General features: G+C 33.6%; 1 protein-coding gene across 2 annotated transcripts in view; it reads left to right on the forward strand.

Annotated features, from left to right (window-relative positions):
* Positions 1-23,482, forward strand: part of Dach1 (dachshund family transcription factor 1) — a 383,776-nt gene that overhangs the window by 317,959 nt on the left and 42,335 nt on the right. For both annotated transcript variants that reach the window (XM_070002867.1, XM_070002868.1), the window contains one exon: positions 15,983-16,134. In XM_070002867.1, the coding sequence (XP_069858968.1) occupies positions 15,983-16,134 (152 nt within the window). The remainder of the gene's footprint in view (positions 1-15,982; positions 16,135-23,482) is intronic.

Raw genomic sequence — 23,482 nt, forward strand, 5'->3', positions numbered from 1 at the left:
TTACAGTTTGAAGACTAAATTCTTTAGGGAAAAGAAGCAGGAGTCCACTTATTAGAAGGAGCACCCAAGATTAGAGTAGATCATAGAGAAAAATTGATGCTGAGTTTGTTGGTTTGTTAAATCCCTTAATTTAGTATTCCTCATTTTCTTCTTTCTGCTGATAAACAAAAGAGTCTAGTTCCAAGAGAGTGGCAAGTTAAGTGTCCTGTGTGTGTATGTATGTTAAAGGGCCAGTAAGGCTGAATAATTACTGTTTTCACTCTCCCTCCTTCACAGCTCTCTCCCTCACCCTTCCTCTCCCTCTCCTTCCCCCTCCCCTGACCTCCCTCTCCCCCTCTCTCTCATGTCCTCCCTTCCTCTTTCCTTCCTTATCTTTAATTTCCCTTCTTCCTTCCTCCTTCTCCTTCCTTTCCTCTCCCTTCTTCCCCCTCTTCATTCTTTCTTTCTTTTCATATCTCTTTTTATGGTTTTTAAGGTAGCAATTGTCACTGAGGTTTTATGGGAAGAAAAGGGAATAATACCTTAGAAGCAAAGCAAAGGTTTCAGTTATGAACAAATGATCAACCTGTTGGGGTCCATGATAAGTCAAGAATTTGGAGGTCTGAAAACTGTCTACCAGAATTGTCAATATAGACATCATTATTAATGCTCATAAAGGAGTTATTTTGCCTGGGACAGGGGTATTGTTGACCAAGCAAATAATGGAGAGTTGCTTTGACAATGAATATAGAGAACTCCTGAAAACAGAATGGAAATCTAATTAGAGCAAAAGATGATATCAGAAAAATGTTTTTAGATTAGAAGAGACATATTCCAACATAGCTATAGGCAATTAAAAACACTCAGAAAATAGGACAGTCGTCCCTTGAAAAGATGACACAGTTACAGTAATGATATCCAGATTATTTACTAAATGTGAGGCAGATAGAGAATGACTTAGAATCTACACATTCTGAAAAAAACTAGATCTACAATTTAGATGGAAATACTTCAAATGATGTCATCTAACATATTTTTTCCATTACCCAATGACCTCTGTTATTTCTGTATCATTTGTATATTCTTTATATTGCTTTGAGTTGATTTTACTCTCCCTTCTCAGTTGGTGAATTCTTCCAATACCCTTAGCCAGAAAGCTTCCCAATACCTAGTGCGTCACATTCCTGCACCCAAGAGAAGGAGAGAGAAAAAGTGGAGACAGTATGTATCAGAATCTAGATTTTATTGGAAAAGTATGCTGATTGGTTGAGGATAAATCGAATGATGAAGTTTTATAACTAATTAGAATGGAGCTAATCAGTAACAATTTACCATATTCTATGTCAGTAGCCTTTAGTTTAACAGCTTTGAAGTGGATAGCACTATAGCAAGAAGGAAACAAGTAATGGTAAAACATTTTGCAGGGATTATTTGATGAAGAAAACTTACATAGAGCAAAGCTGTTACCAGAACTACTTCGAAGAAAGGTGTATGTTAGAGAAATAAAGATGAGCGTAGTTGAGAATTTGGGTAATTACGTGTGTGTGTGTGTGTGTGTGTGTGTGTGTGTGTGTGTGTGTGTGTGTGTTTAAATTTTACACAAACCTAGTTTAAGAAACGGCATCAAGTCATAAATCCAACCTATATTTTTAGCATATTCTCTTCAAATACTTTTCCCTAAATATGAAACATTCAAAAGAAGTATAATAAGTCATACTTTTCATTCTCATTATCTTTCTAAGAGAAAATAGAGTAATGAAAGTAGTCCCTAGGATTAATAAATCCCCAAATTGTTTGTTGTCTATTTTTTTTTCTGGTACTAGGGCTCAAATTAAGGGCTGATGCTTGTTTTTCTTGATTGAGGCTAGCACACTATCTCTTCATCTGTACCTCCAATCCAGGTTTTTGCTGGTTAATTGAACATGGAATCTCAGGTACTATAATGCCTAGACTGGTTTTGAACCAAAATCACTTAGGTCTTAGCCTCCAGCGTACAGACATGAGTCATTGGTGCCAGGAAGAATACAAGACAGATTAAGAGATGGGGAAATCACACTGGTCTATATTAAAGTTTTTCAAGCCACTGGAAATGAGTTCTCAGATAATGAGAGGGCATTTATAGCTGAATTTTTTCTGGTCCTCAGAGAAGACAGGTGATCAATACGTAAGTATACCAATATAGTTAAGATGTTTTGAAACTGTTGAGAGACACCTTTCTCAAAAAGAGTAAGAATCTCCTTAATACTGATCATGAGGGAAATTATGGAATCATAATTTACTTTGCCTTCCAGGGAAATGTACAAGAATTGATAGGAAATGTATACTCATTTCCTTGCTCATGTAACTGTAACCCTCTGTACAGTATCTTTACAATAAAAAAAGAAAAGATGGGAAGATTTCTGTATACACATATAGATACAGTATTTTTCTTTTCTTTTTCTTTTTCTTTTTTTTTTTTTTTGTCGGTCTTGGGGCCTGAACTCTGGGCCTCGTTGCCGTCCCTCAGCTCTTCAGCTCAAGGCTAGCGCTCTACCACTTGAGCTATAGTGCCACTTCCTAGATACAGTATTTTTTACATTGGCTCACAATAAATAAATAATAGAAAATTAGAAACTATATTGGTATTTGGAGGATTGACTCTAAAGTGGAGAGAGAATTAAGAACCTTGCTGTAAGTTTTGTATTAGTCATAATTCTGTGACACATGCCTCAAATAACTTATATGGAAAGAAAATTTACTCTGGCTCACAGTTCCAGAGGTTTTAGGCAATGGCTTCTTGGCTTCTTCATCACTTTGGAAGGAACATAATCAAATTGCTCACCTCATGGCAGCTGAGAAGGAAAGAGAAAGGAAGAGTCCAACGTCCAAATATTTCCCTGAAAGGCATTACTTCCAGTGATCTTCTGTCTTTCTCCCAAGTGTCATCTCATTACCACCTTCCAATTGCTTCATGGGCTGATAATCAAACCTTCAACACATGGTTTGGGAAACATTTAAGATTCAAGAAGTTGGAGAAAATAAGTCATTTTCCTCCAGTGTTATCTCTTCTTCCCATATATTAAGAATTTCAGTCCATTAGGCCATATCCTAATGGTTTCACAATCTGAACTTAGCTATTTCCCTCCTCTAATTCAAGGATGTCTTCAATTGCTTTGATATTATTCCTCAGATGTTTGTTAGAGTGGCTACTTTATTGTAATGTATTTGCTTTTTATTCATAACTATTTCTGGAATGCAAAATTTCTAATTTGTCTCTTTTATCACTACGCCAGTTGACAAAGAAAAATGAATTCACACTGCAAGTTACTTTCATTTCATAAAAATTACTGATTAAATTTAGTAGTTGGGAAAATAATTTTGTTCTATCATTTATTCATATTTGTTTGTTTATGTGTTGATTGATTGATTTGACAGTACTTGGGTTTTAACTCAGAGTTTCCTTCTTTCCAAATAGGAAACCTAATACTTGAGACTACCTTCAGCTCATAATTTCAGCCCATGCTAATGAAGGAATATCAGCTTATTTAAGTATATGGTGACATTTTAAAAATTATTATTATGCTAATCACTGAATTTTACTGTTGTACATTAGCATTAGAGGGCAATATGAGTTTTCCATGTTTATCAGCCTGTAATTTATACAGAATCACTGCCAATATCTACATGAGCTCACTCATTAGCTAACCCCTTGTGTGCTCTCTACACTAACCACGCCCCTCTCACGTACAGGCTTTACACCTCCCTTCCTCACTACCCTTCTTTTTTTTCACTTTTTTTAAAATAATTTTTTTATTGTGAAAATATTGTACAGAGGGGTTACAGTTACCTGAGCAAGGTAATGAGTATATTTCCAGCATTGTTGCTCCTCCTTTGTTTTTCCCCTACCATATCGTCCCTCCCACATCCTCAACTACACACACCCCCAACACTCCCTCCCAAATTGTAAAGTTCATTTTTCAACATAGCATCTTGTACATACTATTGTTGCAATGGGTCAATCTGTATCCCTATATTTTGTTTTTTCCCTTCCCCTCCCCAAATTATACCAACATCAAACACAGTGAAAACAGGGGTTATACCATGGGAGAGGGACATACAATGCAACAAAAAAAATCAATGGTACCTTATAAATACGTTAGAAATAATAGCAAGGAAGAAAAAAACACAAGTGTCCCTATCTTGGGGTACATTTCGCTTAACATCATCTTATCTGAGCTTTTCTGCTTGTCCCAGACATATACCAGTTATTGCAAATAAGGGAAACCATGGGACCTATGTTCAACCACTTTGGAAAGTAGTATGGAGGTTCCTCAAAAGACTCCACATAGAGCTCCCCTATGACCCAGTAATCCCACTTTTGGGCATTTATTCAAATGATCACAAACAAGACCATATTAAAGCTACTATCACAACTATGTTTATTGCAGCATTATTTACCATAGTTAAGATAGGGAACCAACCCAGATGCCCCTCGGTAGATGAATGGATCAAGAAAATGTGGTATATATACACAATGGAATTCTATGCCTCCATCAAAAAGAATGACATTGCCCCATTTATTAGGAAATGGAAAGGCTTGGAAAAAATTATGTGAACTATCCTTCTCTTACCAGGTTAGATTACTAGCCTATACTTTATTTTCTACCTGGATTACATAAGCTTTTCAGGATATTTAAACATTGCTAAAGGTCTATATGAATATGAAGTGTTTATGATATAACATTTGTAGTTAATAGAACATTTTAAGGGGAAAAAAGGTTCATTTTGTTTGCCTATTTTGTTTTTGAGTTAAAAAAAATGAAGCATCTGGGCACCAGCTGCTCACACCTGTAATCCTAGCTACAGGAGACTGAAATCTGATGATTGTAGTTCAAAGCTAGCCAAGACAGGAAAGTCCATGAGACTCTTCAATTAACCACCAGAAAACCGGAGGATGCTATGGCTGAAGTGGTAGAGAGCTTGCCTTAAACTGAAGAGCTCAGGGACAGTGCCTAGGCCAAAATTCAAGTCCTATGACCAACAAAGAGGAGGAGGAGGAGGAGGAGGAGGAGGAGGAGGAGGAGGAGGAGGAGGAGGAGGAGGAGGAGGAGGAGGAGGAGGAGGAGGAGGAGGAGGAGGAGGAGGAGGAGGAGGAGGAGGAGGAGGAGGAGGAGGAGGAGGAGGAGGAGGAGGAGGAGGAGGAGGAGGAGGAGGAGGAGGAGGAGGAGGAGGAGGAGGAGGAGGAGGAGGAGGAGGAGGAGGAGGAGGAGGAGGAGGAGGAGGAGGAGATGACGACAAAGGGAAATAGCCATGGTTTACTGTTTTTCTTAAACATATCATGTTGAAATGCTTGTAATTATTACCTAATAACATCATTTTCATTTTCTGTGTCCCAAAGATTGAATGGCTATAAATAGGAAGTTAATGTTAACAGAATCTTAGGTACAATAGAGGCGAAGATACATTATATTTTTATGCTCTAAGAGTTGCAAAATAGCAGCTGTGCTGTTTAAGAATCCACTTCTCACCAAGAGAAGAATGCTGACAGTGACATAAACATACACTCTTAACTTTTTATATTTCCCTAAATCCTAAAAAATTAGTGCTCTCCTTTGCATTTTTATATGATGATGGTATAAAGCAGCTAGTTTTAAAGGAAAAAAATCGTAATCAGTAGGTAAAAGGGATATAAAGGTCACTTAATTTCACCTTCTGTCAATTCCTGGGGAATTGTTTCTGTAATAATATTCCTGACAAGGTGATAATCAAACTTTACACAGACACTGTCATAAGATGGCTACTACTGCACAAAACAGCCATCAGTACTTTTAAAGACTTTTAAAGAAGCAAATCTTACTATTTGTATATAATCTCTAGTCATTTTCTGCATATATTAGTAGCTGTAAATATATTTTACTAACTAGGACAGTATCAAAAATTTGAATATCAAAGTAAGGTTTATATGATTCATTCCCATGTAAACTGAGTTCAGCAAAAGGAGATTGGCCTTACTGTAAGCATCAAGGGCTTAACTATCTCGTTTGTGAAATAAATTGTATGAGATGCACAGCCAATATGTGACATGCCAGGCAATGGGGTGATACAGATAGAGTTGCCTCAACTCGGTGAACAAGATAGAGTTCCCTCCTTTTTAATTTTTGATTTTGTTTTTGTTTTTTTTTTTCATATTAAACTCTTCTAAAGGAGTTGAATTTGTTTGATTTCCATTTTCAATGAATCTGGTCACCTGAAATAGTCCTGTTAAGATATACCTGTACTCAATTGGTATCAATGCAAAGGGTATAAAGTGAGTTGCTTCAAGCCAGTGAAGTTAGGGTATAAAGTTATCAGCTTTTACCTTAGGAGAAATTCTCATTCACATGCCATGCACCTGTTTCAAGAGATTGTGGCAAGGGAGTTGTAAGTGAAATATTTATTTTTAAATTTACCACAATATGACTACAGTTGAAATTTTTTTAATTTAATTTAATTTTATTTGTGAACATACTGTACAGAGGAGTTACAATTACATGGGCAGGATAATGCGTACATTTCTTACCAAGCATTGCAGCCTCCTCCTTTGGTTTACCCTTTACATCCCTTCTACAGTTGAAATTTTGTTGAAACAATTGTCTGACTTACAGATAATTGGTATTTAGCTTAGGATAGCATCTCAGCAGCCTATTGCATGCTAACCCATCAGAGCGAGTATTCATGGTTGGATTTCCTGCAGGCCTACACTAGAAGATGCTGGAGTTTGTTTCTAGGACAAATATCTTTTTTTTTTAAAGAAGGTATTATCATGTGTGTCTGTAGGAAGAATCCAAGGTAGGGGATGTTGGCTGTTTAGAATGCCCCACTGTCTAGCTTGTAAGCAGTAAGGGCATAAATACAAATGAAAGATGAAATAGAAAATGTCCACATTGTCTTCCTACTCTGCGATAAACCTTTTTGAGTACTTGTTTCTTTTTTCATTTTATAAAAAATGATTTTATTGTCATTATGAAGGTGATGGACAGAAGGGTTACAGTTACATAAATCAGGTCGAGTACATTCCCTTTTAGACAATGTCACTCCTGTCTTCGCTCTCTCCTAATTCTCCCTCCCATTCCCACCCAAAAGTTCTATAGTTCATTTTCAACATATTGTCCAGTGAGTACTACTGCTACATTTATTCACCCTTCATCTCTCCATTTCTGTGGAGCACATGCTGCTTATATATATTTGAGTACATATACCTAATACATTTTTAATGGTGATGAATAATTTCTATTTTACTCCTTGGATGTTTCAAGAGCATAAGCCCTGAGTATAGGTCTGAATCTAGGCTACTCTCCTTACTAGCTAGATTTTCTTCACAAGTTAATTAACTTTTTTTTTTTTACCTCTATCTACTCATGTGTAAAATGAGGATAACATTAGTTTCAAACTACCAGAACTGTGTTGAGGATAAAATGAGTCACTGCATACAAAATGCTTAGGACATTGTTCTGCCCTTATATGAAATGCTAAATCTGTACTCGTTATTTTGGTAATAATGACCATGATCATATTTATGCCCTCGACTCTCTGAAAGAAGAAGGAGCTAAGAGGTTCTTTAATGAGTAGCTTCATTTTTCTCTATTGACATTTCTTAGATAAAAATTGCCAAAACAAATGGAATTAGAATGATGAAATCTATCTGCCAACCCACAACTTAGTCTTTACAATGACCATCACAATGCAAACCATTTTCATATTTCCTTGACCCAATTTGTCCTCTTCCCCCAAGAATTTGAAATCAAATACTGGACATTAAATTTTTTCTTGATGTTATTTTTTTCCTTATACTTTCATCACTTATTTTACTTGGTATATATTCAGTATGTGTCTCTTCAGGATAGAGATATATTACCTTAATCATAAACAAATTACATTAATATCAGTCCTACAAAGTAACAGTTACCTATTAATTTTTTTCAGGCTTGGTATTTTTCCTACTTTTCAGATATGTATGCATGTATGTATTCATGCATATTTTTGGAGTTGTTTCAAATACCTTCCCTTGTGTATCCTTTATGCTTAAGCCATAACTTTTAAAGAAATAAGAATCTGCAACATTTAGTTTTGGTGTGATTTTTTTTTTTTGATCAACAACTTACTTGTCTTTTTTCCACCTGAAAAATAATGAATTTAGGCCAGGTAACTTCTTAAGTCACCTCAGATGTGTTATAATTTCATGATAACTTTAATCTGAAACACATAGATGAATCAGTTTTAATAACTGCTACTAATCTACTACTACTATTATCTATTGTAGAATAATATTTTGGGAAATGTTCTGTTTTATTCACTTAGAAACAGAATTTGTTTTCTTTTTCTTTTTTAAAATTTTATTTTATTTGAGAACATACTGTACAGAGGGGCTACAATTACATGGGCAGGATAATGCATACATTTCTTACCAAGCACAGAATTTGTTTTCTATTTGAAGATGAAATGAATTAGAACTGGGCAGAAGAGAGGACTATCAAACTATAACACTGTGTAATAGTGCCCAGATTTTCTCTTCATTTTTGCTTTTCTTTTAAAGTTATATTAATTTTGTAAAGGCCTTGGGTTTATGTGACAACTCCTGTTCCCTCCCCTTGAAAATTCTCAAAGCACATTTCAGAAACTCATTTTTGGCAGATGTAAATTTAAGTAAATTGGCCAAGGTCACAGCACAATAAGAGCAGAGTTATCAAGGGAATGCAGTTTCCTGCTTTTTCCACCATCCATGAAATTAGAGTAACTCCACCCCTTAAAATGAAAAGGTTTACTTTTTTTCTTTCTAAAACGATAAACTATGATTTGCAAATCTTTTTTATGCCATTAAGTCAAGCTTTCACAGGTTGTCTTTGGGGAATGTGAAATGTTTATGTGTGTATTATTTGACTACTATAACTGCACGTACTACAACCTATACAATTTGTTTGGAAAAGGAGAGTGTAGTTTTTTGTTTGAGCTGAACCATCAGATTTCCTTTTTTATGCAGTATGACATATGAAGAAGCCATCTGTAAAAGCAAAACTAGTTCACTTTCTACCAGCAACATAGACTGTAAAGTAGATTATTAAAGCACACAGAAATAGAAAATTAGATCAGAAGTGATGTTTTACTGTGAGGTCTTCTTTGGGCTTTATAAAAATGAGAAAGAACTAACCTTGTTCTATTTCTGAGTTAAAAAAAAAAAGGCCTTTGAGCAGGCATATCACCTTTAATTAGGTTTCTGCTTTTGGGAAGCATTTTACCAGCCCCCTTTCATTTATTTTTAATGATGTTATCACTAACAGGCAAACAGTCCCTTAATAAAACAAAAACAGTTTCTATATAAAGCCTAGTGTACATGTCCTGAGTCAGTCATCTAAAAACAAATGTTATGATTGTTTGCCCTGTGCTCTTGGAACTCATAATGGCCCTACAGTGCAGATATGCAAAACATCAGCCTAGGAGACATAACTGCATCTGTTATGTCGCTTTCAGCAAAAGCTTTCCCATATTCACTTGCAGTATCAGCACTGAGGGTAGGTCTACAGGGCCATGGAAAAGACAAAAAAGGTCAATCAAATGGTATATATTTTTTCAGCATAAACTAGGCCAGATCCTTTACAATCACTCATGATTTTCTACTTTAAGCAAGAAGCAGAGGTGAAGGCAAATGTTTGCAGGTTCTGTCAGTACATATTTGTGTGCTTGATATGAAATGTACACAAGGTAGATGCATGCCAGTGGGTGTATATGTGCGTGAGGTAGGTGTAAAACTCCACTGCATTTTTTTTTGCCAAAAATTCTAAGTTGTGGAGGGAATAAACACATTCATTACACAATAATTAAGTGCTATTTGGTGAGTTTACTGTCAAGGCTATGTATGTTTAGAAATATTGGTAGAGAGCTTGGTCTTAAGATTTTCTGCACATGTAAATCTCTGAAATACAAATTTACCAGCTAGAACTTTGAGACTGACTTTTAAAAATAATAGGAGAAAGTATACTTTCCTCTTAAAAACACAGTTCTTTGGGGCATTAGGTTATCTAATTTTCTTAAGCTATTATTTCTCCCATGGATTTCTTAGATAATTTCTTGGCCTCCCCCTGAATTAGTGTTTACCCAAATCCAGTCCTCTTTTAACTCCAATTACTAAATAGAATCTCTTCTTTTTTTTAACTTTACTAGTGGGTACCATTTGAATGGTACCCAACCTTATTGAGATTATTATTGGATGTATTAAAAAACAAACAAAAAAACTCTTCTCAGAAGCATCCTCCTAAACCAAGATAATGTCCTCACAGTTGACCTATACTCAGGAGGATGGTTTTCTAGTCAAAGATACTTTAACTTGTACTACCATGCTTCTGGTATAACTTCAAGACAGGAAGAGACTACTCATTTCTGCCCACTTGAAATCCAGCATTTGCTTCTCTTTATCTTATACATATAAAAAACAAATCTTTCCTCTTAATTTAATAAGAATTTACTCTGTGTAAGGTAGCTGAGATTGTAAAAATTGATTCTCTCCATCTAAATAGTGGTCAGCATCTTAATGAAAACCATGTAATTGTTGAGGAATACCTACAGGGATAATATATTTGCATAAAAATGTGCAATAAGTACTTTATAAATTAAGTTAGTCAAGTTGTTAATTCAGTTTGTTTTTAGCAAAATTCTTGCTCTCACATACTTGCTTTATTCCTTCTCACATTAGCATCTTTACATTATTCACCAAAACTCAAAATACAGAGTAAATGTTATTTGAAGTATATCCACAAAATCCTCTTAAGTATCTTCCTCACAATCTATACAATCTATGGTGGATTTTTTTTTTTGCATAGGTCAATATACATTTCTCAAAGACTTGCTGCCTCAAGAGGAATTGATGAGCCAGTTTATACTTCTTTACCCTTTGTGAATATAATTCTATCACAATTATTAACTGTTCACCAAACTACTCATTGTTTGTCTATATAAAGCAACTAATGTATAGTGAAGTAATTCTGATACTATGATGATATGGCTTTAGCATAATATTTATTAGACAGAAATAATATAAAGACCAAGAGAATTTCCTTAATGCCAGAGTGAATTCAAATTTCCAATGAGATACTTATAATAAACTTAGTTATTCCATATACTATTTCTTTATACTTGATGTTAAAATAATACCTTAAATTTTATAATGTTTGCATGTATAATTTAATTAGATTCAAACTGTAGTGTTTTTTTTGTCTATAGTAACATTTGAAATAATTAAGCCAATTGCACTAAAATCACTAGAATTTGGTAGAATCATGACCAGAATTATACTTTCTGTCTCTAGGATGATTTGCTTTTAAATTTAGCATAAATGTGCTGCAGAAAGGATTGTGTAATCAATTTTACTAAAAGTTCTCTAGCACTTTTATATAGGAATTTGAGAAATGCTCTTGAAATTAAATATAAATAGTAAGTCTTATTTCACAGTATTCCTAGGCTTTTTATATATATACATTGCAAGATTCATAGAAGTCTTGCCTATAAATTTGAAGGCAACACTTCATATTTCCTTCTTTTCTGAGAAGTTGACAGTAGAAAAATAAATTTGTGACCATTTCCTGACCTAAGATTATGTTCTGGGGTCATAACATTTAAATTTATTACTGTTTTTTTTCCAATATTAAACTCAGAGTGCCTAGAATAAGGATAAGACAGCATTGGGATTATGACTGAGTTCAGGATAATCATCTATGTGCCTTATGTCTGGATATAATTTTCAAATGACTTCCTCTAAGCACCAATATTTAATTTTAGATTACTCATGCACTTCAGTTATATAATTTGCTTCTAGAGTTTACAGAAACTCATATAAACATGTACATTCATGATGGAAATTTATCAAAACAAAGTTTATATTTTTATTACTAATTATTCACTTCTTACTAGAAAGTACCATGTTTTCAAATATTTCTATATCCTTCACGGTACCAACATAGACATACAGATTTAAGCTAATTCCTTGTTTTGTCATAACCATTAAATGTAGAAATTTTCTATTTATTAACAATATTATTTTTTTCATACTGACATGAGTAATTTGAATCTCTTTGAAATGGATGTATTTCTAAAAGAAAATGAGTATTTTCTTCTTGGAATTCACAATTTAATGAAAACCAATAGGGATTCACACACATGCACTTGAAAGAACATATAATTCAAATCCAAAGGGAATACTTATGAAAATAACAACTGAGTTAGATTTTATTAACAGGAAAGAAAACATTTTAAAAGTAGAAGCCCATTACTGGTTTAAACAAAACTGTTCCTTAGGATATCCTGCTGAATTGTTATGTGTGATAAGATTGGAGGGGAAAAAAGTTTGTCTTTCAGAGGCATCAATCTTACTTGCTGATGTTCATTTATGAGAAAAGTGACTTAAAATATGAGTAATACATGACATGAAGTGATGAAGAGAATGAACTATCATATTTTTATCCTTTACTCTTTTAATAATTTTATAAGATAAAATTGTGCTTTCTCTTAGTGTCTATATTATTTCTGTTCATTATATGTTCTTATAATTGTGGATATCTTTATTGTACAATTATTATATACTTATTGACAATATTAATAAACTTTCCTAGAAAAGAAATCATTTGCTAAATTTTAACATGTTCAGATTTTGCTTTAAACCCATGCTGTTCTTTGTAGACTCAGTTAAAAATCTTTATGAATTTAAAATTAACAGTTTGGGTAGCAACTTGAAACTTCTGAGGGCTACCTAACTTACTTCACAGTGGTTACCTTTTCTTTCATTTTTTTCTCCTTCATTATTGTGTCTTTTCTTTCCTTCAAATCTCTTTTGCCTTTGCATTACAAGGCTAGTTGTCATTGAATTTAGAGCTCATCCTAAATCAGGATGAACTCATCTTTTTTTTTTTTTTGGGTCAGTCATGGGGCCTGAACTCTGGGCCAGCTCTTCAGTTCAAGGCTAATGCTCTACCACTTGAGCCACAGCGCCACTTCCAGCCTTTTCTGCTTATGTGGTGTTGAGGAATTGAACCCAGGGCCTCATGCATGCAAGACAAGCACTCTACTACTGAGCCACCTTCTCAGCCCCATCCTTAACAAAAAGCTTTTCTAAATCAAGTAACATTATTAGATTTCTGGAATTGGATATGAATATATACAATGGTCTCCTTTCAACCCAAGTGAGCAGTATAAAGGAATTCCCTGGATAGTTCTTTTAAGTTTTCTTTTAATTTAATAAAAAATAAGAATTTATGGATTACATTGACAACTGATAAAATAATCTAAAATCATAACATCTGGATAGCCAACATTCTGTTAAAGATAAACTCTTACAAGTCTGAACTCAGGCTACAAATGGAAGACATTTTGTGAATGTATATTTCATCACAGCACTCACTTTTGAAGTCAACAGAAATTATGTGATATCAAAACTACCACATTCTCTGACTTTTCAAACTTTGTTGTAATCTTCCTGTAACATTTAGAATATCAAAGATCCCTTTTATTTGAAAACAAAGAGCCATTTTCTAAATCTTTACAGTCCACCTTCTTTTGAAAAGTGTGCACTGATCTTCAAAATTATCCCTTTTCTTCCAGTATTAAGTAGTCATTTTTCTCTAAATTTGTTCCTTATCTATATTAAAAGTTTGATGTTGTATTTCTACCACAGAAATATTAATACATCAGTACAATAAACAAATTTGTATCAAATTAGAGTCCATTGTCATATAGCTAGGATTGTTGGACCAATATGGCATTGCATTGAAACAACAGAGGAAAAAATATCACACAGGAACATGCATACACATACATCTCCCCACACACAAGAATGATTTTAATCCCTGACTAAGATAAACAGTGTCTAATGACTAATAGTGGAGGGAAAAGTGTTTTACTATGTGTAAGAATTGTCTGCTTAATACTGGGAATCTCTGTAGTCAACGTGAGTTTTCAAGACTTTTACATAGTGCATATTTACTTTGTGATCCCATTCATTATTTTCAGGAATTACTGGCTACCTGAATGTAGGCATAATGATGATTTAAAGACCAATGCTCACAAAAGCCAATTATAGACACTCACAAATGCATTCAATAAATAATCATGGGAGTGATGGAATTTATATTCAAATGCATGTGTATGTGTATTTATTCCTGTATCCATACATTTAATCCTTTTATCCTTGGGCAGTATTTAAGAATTCAGAAGTCATAGATGATAAAGCAGAACACAACCTCAGGTGGTCATCTGGTTCTATGCCTTTCTTCAAAAGACAAGTAATTATTATCACCATGATCTATTAAGCCACATTTTCTTTAGCATGTGACAGCTAAGGTGATGCTGATCAAAAAATATTGCTCCCCATTCTTAAACAATTTCACATGCACATAGATGTTTAACAAGTGTCTTCTCAGAGCTATTATGAGAAAACACTAGCAACCTTAGTCTAGTGGAGTAATTTATGACAGCTAGGCAAATGGCATCCAAAATCACCTTGCTCCTGCTAGCCATGGAGTAGCCCTACGCTTGTCTAAGGTCTTTTCTAATCATGATCACAAGTATAATGAACAAAATATACTAAATACATCCTATCTGCTTTAATCACTTACTATTTTTCCAGTCTCCTTTGCCAGTAAGTTAACAGAGGAGGGAATGGAAAGAGAAACTGCAGAGGAGTGAGTGAGTAAAAGTGAGAAGCATAGTTAATAAGAAGTCTGTGTTCTTACTTCCAACCTTCTTTACTTTCAGTTCATTAACTACAAATGTGGAAAGATGAAGGAGATGAATTTAACCTGTTTTGACAATAGTGAGGGATAAGAAAGTATAGGAGTTTCTATAATAGTTCTTCCCAGATAGAGCTAATTGGAAAACATGTTGAGTAGTTGGGTGTTGTAATGAAATATGAAAGAATGATCATGAAGAACAGTGAATTCAAATTATAGTCATAAGGCAAATGTGTTGGAGGTTTTATCCACTTGCAAAATTGAGAGATAGTATCAGGACTATGCAAATACATTATTCTGATTAATTTTCCTGGGGTAAAATATGAAGATATTTATAAAATTGAGAATCCTGCCCTGAATACATTTTTCACTTTGATTTCAATAAACTAAAATAAGCCACAGCTTGTATCTGTCTCATTGGAAATTACAAAATGGTTAAACAATAATCAGGTACAAAGATTTCAGTGCCAAAGTATTCATTTTGGCCTTATTCTAAATTGCTTTGAATGTGGAGGTGTATTCAACAAGTATAGTAAATGCTAATTTATTTTTGTTATTAATTTAGTTTTCTAATTATTGCTTGGAACTTCTGTTTTATTACTCTTTCTTCAGAACCTTTTCATTTTGTAAACAATTGTAGGTTTTCACTATAAAAGCAAAATATGCTGAAGTTCAAAAGAATTTGAAGTTCAAGGTCTCATGATTTTATGATAATGAATAATTCGGTTATACTTTAGGAAAAAATATATTTAGATTCTACTTTTTAACTCTGAAATGAAAGATTGTAATTCTAAGTTGTTTTTAAGTTCTTATGAATATATTTGGAAATATTCTTAACATAAAAAGATTAGTTAAGAAAAAAAACATTCTAATATACAAAGCACTTTTTTTACATGAGGCCCTAGAAATATTCTATTGTCAATCCAAACAGCACAAACTAAAATGAGATAATTGGGAAGGTGCCCATAAAGTCAGCCTGAATATATTATCACAACTATATATGAGATAATATTTGTTTTAAAAAGATTCTATGGCACTGTAAACTCAGTCTCATTAGAGACTGCATTTAAAAGGCTTATAAAGTTACTCATTAATGTTATCTTGTTGTATCTCCACAGCTTTTTCATTAAAGAAAATTCAGCAGAAAGCATTTTCTCCTGATAGCAGGAACCAATTTGCAATAAATGTTCTGGAAACCACTAGGGAAGCCATTACTGAGGTCTAATAAAAACAGACAAGCGTAACTTGTTCTATATTTTTGTTTCAATCACATACAGATGAGACCCCGCTTTCTACACCAACCGCAAGAGACAGCCTTGACAAACTTTCTCTAACTGGGCATGGACAACCGCTACCTCCAGGTTTTCCATCTCCTTTCCTGTTTCCTGATGGATTGTCTTCCATAGAGACCCTTCTGACTAATATCCAGGTAGGCCTTTTGTTTTTGCAGTCTGCAAGAGAGGGACATCAAACACTCAGATATCAATATTTCTTTCTAAAATTCAACTTATCCCAACTAAATCCATTCATGTTATTGACTGGACCATGGTATTCAGCTTTGTCCTAGTAATATGTATTTCAATTTACCACACGAATAAAATTATTTTGAAAATACTCAACTACATATATTAAGATATATGAAATACTTAGATGAAAATGACAGGGGCATTAAAAACAACATTTTGCTTCCAATGTTCTCTTCATTGCCAGATACTGGGACGGATTTAGCTGTTTAAGTTTGTCTAGTTTACTAAATGACGGCACACCAGTTCTAATAAATATTTACATAACTTTAAACTGCAGGCCTTTTAGTGAGGAAATGATATGTTTATTCATTTTAAATATGTCTAGTATAGAAGAATAAAAAAGCCCCTCTTTCATAAATAAGTTTGTTTCAACTAATAGAATTTCTTCAAAGAATAGACTTCAAAAAGCCATACAAAACTTTCCACGGATATCCTATGTGGTTGTCAGGATGTATATTTTACGTATAGTACATTATGAATCAAAAATACGTACAGTTAACAATAACATAGAGCATGGAGCCAAGATAATAAGAGTGTTTGGAATAGAAGAAAGCATGATTCTCTTGCCCACACATGAAGTGATCATGTGGGCCCCAGATGGAGATTTTCACCATCTACTTCTCTGTAGTTGTACTCACTAACTAGAAGTAGGTATGAGCTTGCAGATATGGCTACCCATGTTTTATTTGAAATTTCTCCTCCAACATTCTATCCTCAGTGATATTTTCCTACTATATTAAACTTTCTCCCAGTAGAAATGTAATTAATTTTATTTACCTCTCCAAGGACATAACAGAAGGCCTTTAAAAGTGTAACATATCTTCTCATCTATTAATATGGCATTTTTAATACTAATGTAATTAGAGTCTCCAGAACTGTACTCAACATTAAGGTTTTATATCTCAGTAATTGAAATAAGTCATTAATCCAGGCTAAACTTAATCATTTCCAAATAATTGATTATATTTTAAAATAAACATATGACGTTTAGCCCCTACATTTCACCCACATAATTGTTTTCTATGAGGGAAAGCTTTTAGTGAATGTCTTTCTGGTTAAATTAAATGTTTTCAGAAAACATTGCTCAACATTTCTCAATTTAAGAAAAGTAGGGGTATAATTTGTTTTCTTATGTGTGTAACTCCTTGAGAAGCAAAGGAAAAGCTCTTTGTGTGTTATCTTCATCAGTTGAGAGTTCTTAAACCAAACCAGTAAGAAATTCCCTTTCAGCCCAGGAGCCATATCTGGGTTTTGTCAATGTAAACAGGCATACCCCTTTGAAAAGTGAATTTACTTCTGTACCTTGCCCTATGCTAACCACTGCACTTCTTGGTAAACAAAAAGTGGGCCGCTGAGTTATTTTCACCCAACTATTCTATGCCAGGAACACTCAGACTAAGAGGCAACCAACATCACCTCAAACTATTTCTTTAAAAATAAAAAGAAAAAAAAAACAAAGAAAGTGAAGAAAACACCAGTTTACAATTCCCAGATTTTGAAAGAATGTTTATTTATTGTACTGGCTCCAGGACTAACAATCTCCTTTCCAATTATCTATCTTTAAGACCTAATTTATAGAGGTAAGTTTCAATAGAACCTAAATTATTTATTTCTACTCTCAAATTATAATTGTGGTCTGATAAATTTAGAATACCTGTAATAGGAATGCTTCAACTAATCAGTGCTTGCTCATTTCAACCTTATACTCAAGTACCCCAAAACACAGACATGTTATATATGTTTAATATATACAAACATGTATATAAAGTAAATTAAAGATAAAAATATTATTGAATATTATTGAGATCTGGAGGTATAACTCAATTTGTAGAGCACCTACCTAGATAGCTTGAAATCTTGAGTTTCCACAGCACCCCTTCAAAACAAATAAATGTTACAGAATTTCATTCATACATACATTTATGTACACACATACTGAAACATGTATGTATAGTGAATTTATGTTCAGAAATGATTCCACAATGTATTTTACGAAAGGTCACAGATGCTAACTTTGATTATTACCACATTTATTGAATTATGATCATATACTAGGTATGGTATAGAACGTTTAAAAAGTCATAACCCTGAGTTATTAAGCATATAGTATAAATGTGTTTGCTGTCTAAATTTTAGTTTAGGTAGTTAATTCTGCGTACCTCAATTTCATCTTGAGTTTCTAATATATGTAATGAGATTCTTTGCTTTCTCTGTCAAAATTGTAACACTATAATAGTGCTGTAGTTTGAACCCCATCTTTGTTTGGGGAATGTTTTTTTTTTAATTAAAATTGAGATCCCTGGACTCTTCAAAATAATGTACTTAAAACCCCACTGCCATAAAGTACTTTGATGATATATGATAATATGATGATTTTGAGTGACTAAATTTGTGATGGTTACTGTAGTTGTCTTCTTCATAATACCATTATCAACACTGAATTTTTAAGTCATTTCTTTCAGCTTTGAAATAGTACATGTAAACTGGGTGTCAGGCTTATACGTAATCCTAATAATCTAAGAAGCAGAGACTTAGAGGATTGTGGTTTGAAGCCAGCCCAGAGAGAAAGAAAAGTTCAAAAAAATCTATCTACAAATTAACCAGCAAATATCTGGATTTAGGCAAGACAGAGCACCTTCTGTGAGCAAGGAAGTTGAGCTAGAATGTGAGTCCCTGAGTTCAAGCCCCCCCACACAAAGCAAGACTTGTAGAAAATTATTATATTTACATATAAAAATTAAACATCAGGTTTTTGTTAACTATTTTAGCTATACAGCTCTTTCTTGACATTGAATTATTTTTACAAATGGAAATTAAAACAAAGTCACAGCAAAGGAACAATTTTATATTAATTAATGATATGAAAAGTTTAGAGATTAATAACTGTAAAATTAGACAGGGTAGTTTTACCTTACTTTTTATGAGCTTCTATGATAATGCATCAGCTGATTCTATCTGTGATTCTAATTTTCCTTAGTCTAGAAAGCCCTAGTTCCAAAGGACATTATTCCTTCTCATTCTTCAAAGACACAGGGATATAGTGAAAGGAAAAAAAAAGTTTAAATAGATGAAGTTGTGATTTAGTCTTTCTCAGCTCACAATATGGGATATTGGATAATTCACCTAATTCCCCTACTTTTATGGTTTTAACTTTTTTCATCAGAATGAGTAGTTACTAAAGTCGTTTTTGGACCACAGCTTTATACATACTTTCATCAGTGTATTATTGAGCACAAATTTTGGCATTTAAGTCCCAATGACTATCAAGGAATTTTTATGTTTTTTATTGTAAAAATACTGTACAGAGGAGTTACAGTTACATGCGTAAGGTAATGAATACATTTCCTATTGAGCATTGTTACCTCCTCCTTTGTTTTTCCCCTACCATCATTTCCCTCCCACCTCCCCTCCTCCTCTCTCCTTCCACCCAAGTTGTAAAGTTCATTTTCAACATAGTGTTTTGCACATCTCATTGTTACAATGGGTAAACCTGTATCCTTATTTCAGCATTTTGTTATTTCCCCTCCCCTCCCCAAATTAGAACAATGTATATTCAAGATGCAGAGCACTGACATCAAATGCAGTGAAAACAGGGGTTATACTGTGGGGAATGAACATACAAAAGAAACAAAAAATCACATAGTACATTTTAGATACGTTAAAAACAATAGCAAGAAAGAAAAAGCCACTTTTGTCCCTAGCTTAGGTTTCATTTCACTTAGCATCATCTTATCTGGTCATATGTACATAGTTTTTGACCTTTTCTGCTTGTTCTAGACTTATACTATTTATTGCACATAAGGTAAACCATGGGACCTATGTTTCTTTGGGCCTGGCTTACTTCACTTAATATAATTTTTTCCAAGTCTTTCCATTTCCTAACAAATGGGGCAATGCCATTCTTTCTGATGGAGGCATAGAATTCCATTATGTATATATACCACATGTTCTTGATCCATTCATTTACTGAGGGACATTTACTGAGGACATCTGGGTTGGTTCCATATCTTAGCTATGGTAAATACTGCTGCAATAAACATAGTTGTGCTGGTACATCAAGGAATTTTACTGAACAAGTGATTCGAAAACAAACTTGCATAAAATTCAAAAGCTTCCTTAAGCCAAATAACCTTTTACTCTTGGATGTAACTAGCATGTTAACACCTTTTCTTTCATAATATTACTTGGAGTTATCTTATGCAAGTAGCTATTTCTACTTTCAAACGTAGGAGGTGGTAGTCCCATTACTAGACTATTTGCTGTGAATCCCTCACACACATAATTTTCTGTTTCAGCTTTGTTCTTTTTTCCTCCCTCTCTCTCTCTCTCTCTCTCTCTCTCTCTCTCTCTCTCTCTCTCTCTCTCTCTCTCTCTCTTTCTCCTTTCTTTCTCTCCTTTCTTAAAGTAGTTTTACAAAGCAGTTGCCATGAAACAAAGAAGTTCATGAACACAATGCATCTTGATCATTGTCACCTTTTCATCATTTTCCATCATCCTTCCCCTACCCATCTCTTCTTTCAATTTTCTTAATTTTGTAGGATATGCATTCAATTCTCTGACTGCATTCTCCTTTCTTTCTCTCCTCATTCATGTGCCTCCTATCCTTGATACCACCCTCCCTTTTTGAGTACCAATTCTTGGTGGTCATTTTGTCAGACTTTCTAATGACTTACACCATTGAGTTCTCCCCTAAATCTACCATTCTCCAGTTAATACAATTACATAAATTACATTTTTATTCTTCTTAACTAGTCATACAGAGGGGTTACAATTGAACATGGCAGTTTATGAGTACAATGCATTTTGATTGCCCCTTTCATCAGATTCCCCCACACTTTCCAATCACCCATCCCTCAACCTTTCTAGTTTCATCGAATATACATTGAGTATAGGCTTATTCTCTGGAAAAAAAAGAAAGAATAAAAATAATTTCACTTATAAGCTAGACCATGAGGGAAAATTAAACAATTGCACATTACTATAACAACCATGCAACACTTATGCAAAGTAAATTTGAGGCCAACAGCCATTGCTTCTTGTCATTGCTAGGTACCAGAATTAGCATAAAATTTATTTCTTCAAAACTGTCACTATTCAACTTTAGCATCCCTAGAACTAAACTCCTCTTGGAGACAAATTAATGTTTTAAACTTTGTTTTTAAGAGTAATTCAACCCAGCATTTTGCTACATATTGCCTCTCTAAAATGAGAACCAGCATTTGTGTGGTCTTTTGCAGGCCATCTACCTGGAAAATTTATAGAAGCAACACAAATTTGTAACCATTAGAATCATTGCTGGTTACAACTATGTCCTCATGGTGTGGCAATCTTGCGTTCACTTCCCTCTATTGTTTTTCCCATTCCCCTAATACACTGAACTTTAATCAGTTTCTTTATTTTTTGTTGGAGAACTGTCCTTTTGCATTTGTATCTGTTTGACACCAGTGAAGTGTTATGTTCATATTAAACTCTTACTGAAATACACTGACTTAAAGTTTAAAATTTTAATTTTATAAACTTATAAGTAGTCCCTAAAAGGTATAGGATTCTACAAGGTAATGATTTCAGGCTTAAGCAAAAGAAAGAAAGAAAGAAAGAAAGAAAGAAAGAAAGAAAGAAAGAAAGAAAGAAAGAAAGAAAGAAAGAAAGAAAGAAAGAAAGAAAGAAAGAAAGAAAGAAAGAAAGAAAGAAAGAAAGAAAGAAAGAAAGAAATGCATTGCCATTTTCCACATTAGAAAAAACTGTAAAAATAATAGTAAACAAAAATGCTCTTAGCAACTATGCTCTTTATAAATTAAAATTCCTATCATACAATGAGCGATATAGTTTAGCATTATTCAATTTGTTTATTCATAATGATTGTTTCATGTTTAAAGAACACCAAAATATTGTGTTTTGTCATCCAAGGACAATAATAGTTTAATAGTAATTTATTTTAAACAGCTACTGATAATACAACCAATCAACACATTAAGTGGTGCCAACATTGGCATCTTGCTAAATAATCTCTAGACATTGCATGGAGAGTACATCTTTCAAAGATAAGTCAACAAGAGCAATCAGAGCAGAAAATTAGAATTTGGTATCTTAGAATTAAAATACAGCTAAACTAAAGTTTTAATTGGGGTGATCTAAAAGGGCACTTGATGTAATGATCTCTTTCATTTGTTACTAATTGTTTGTTCCTGATGAAGAAGAAACATATACAAGAATGTTGCTAAATTGAGTTAAGATGGCAATTCCCTTACATTCACAGCTATGCTTTATTGTTAAACAACAAAAGAGTGGGGAGGGGTACACTGCCACATAAAAATCCTTCTCCATCTAGTTTCATATCATAAGGATTGTACCAGGGTATTCAATGTCAGGTAAAACAGACATGAAATAATATGGATGTGTTTAGAGAAAAATTTTAAAAGTATCTATGGAAATGCAAAATGCTACATTGTTCTGCTGAAGTTAAGGCTACACCTCTGTTCAGTATAAGTGTCAGGCTACAGTTGAAACCTCTGATTCAGACTGCTCCCTTGACTTGTGCAAAAGGATTACATCTTTGATTTAACCTACCAATTGTATCCATTTCTATCTCATATATGATTTTAATGGAAAATTTCAGTCTGTGATAGAATACCTTCTATGGAAGGTAGCATTTTGTGGTGTTGATTGACAAAGACAAAAATTTCATTTCTAATTTTTACTAGTCATTGTAGCACAAAGAATGTTAGCCAAGAAATATACTATTATTATGGTTAACATGTTCTGATAGCCTCTTTTTCAGATATCTTAAATTAGTTCCAGATATTTAAAGTCAATTTAATATATAGATTAGTTGCAAAAACAGACATTTTTTCACTACATGCACTCTTGAATTATTATACTATTAAATAGTATCTTAAAGTTTTACTCCTACTATTGCAACCATTTTGTATGACTTAAAAAATAATGTGGTACTCAGCTATTATGCTTGGAACCCATTAAATATGCTATATTTTACTAGTATGATTTCTGTTTATGGAAAAATGTAAGTCCTGTATATGTTAGGCACCTTCTAGGCTCTGGAGCCTTCAGAAGGAACAAGAGAGATTATCACACTTGGATCAGAGATTTTAGGTGAAGAGACACAATATAAATCAGTAAATAAATTAATATTTGATAGTACTACATCATCATAAGTGATACAAAGACTTTTAATGCAGGAATAACAAGGTGCAGCTGAGAGCTATTTCAAATTTAATGGTAAGAAGGATTATC

The sequence above is a fragment of the Dipodomys merriami genome, unplaced genomic scaffold (genome assembly GCF_024711535.1).
Source record: "Dipodomys merriami isolate MVZ:Mamm:240054 unplaced genomic scaffold, mDipMer1.0.p SCAF_6, whole genome shotgun sequence".
Classification (NCBI taxonomy): Eukaryota; Metazoa; Chordata; class Mammalia; order Rodentia; family Heteromyidae; genus Dipodomys; species Dipodomys merriami.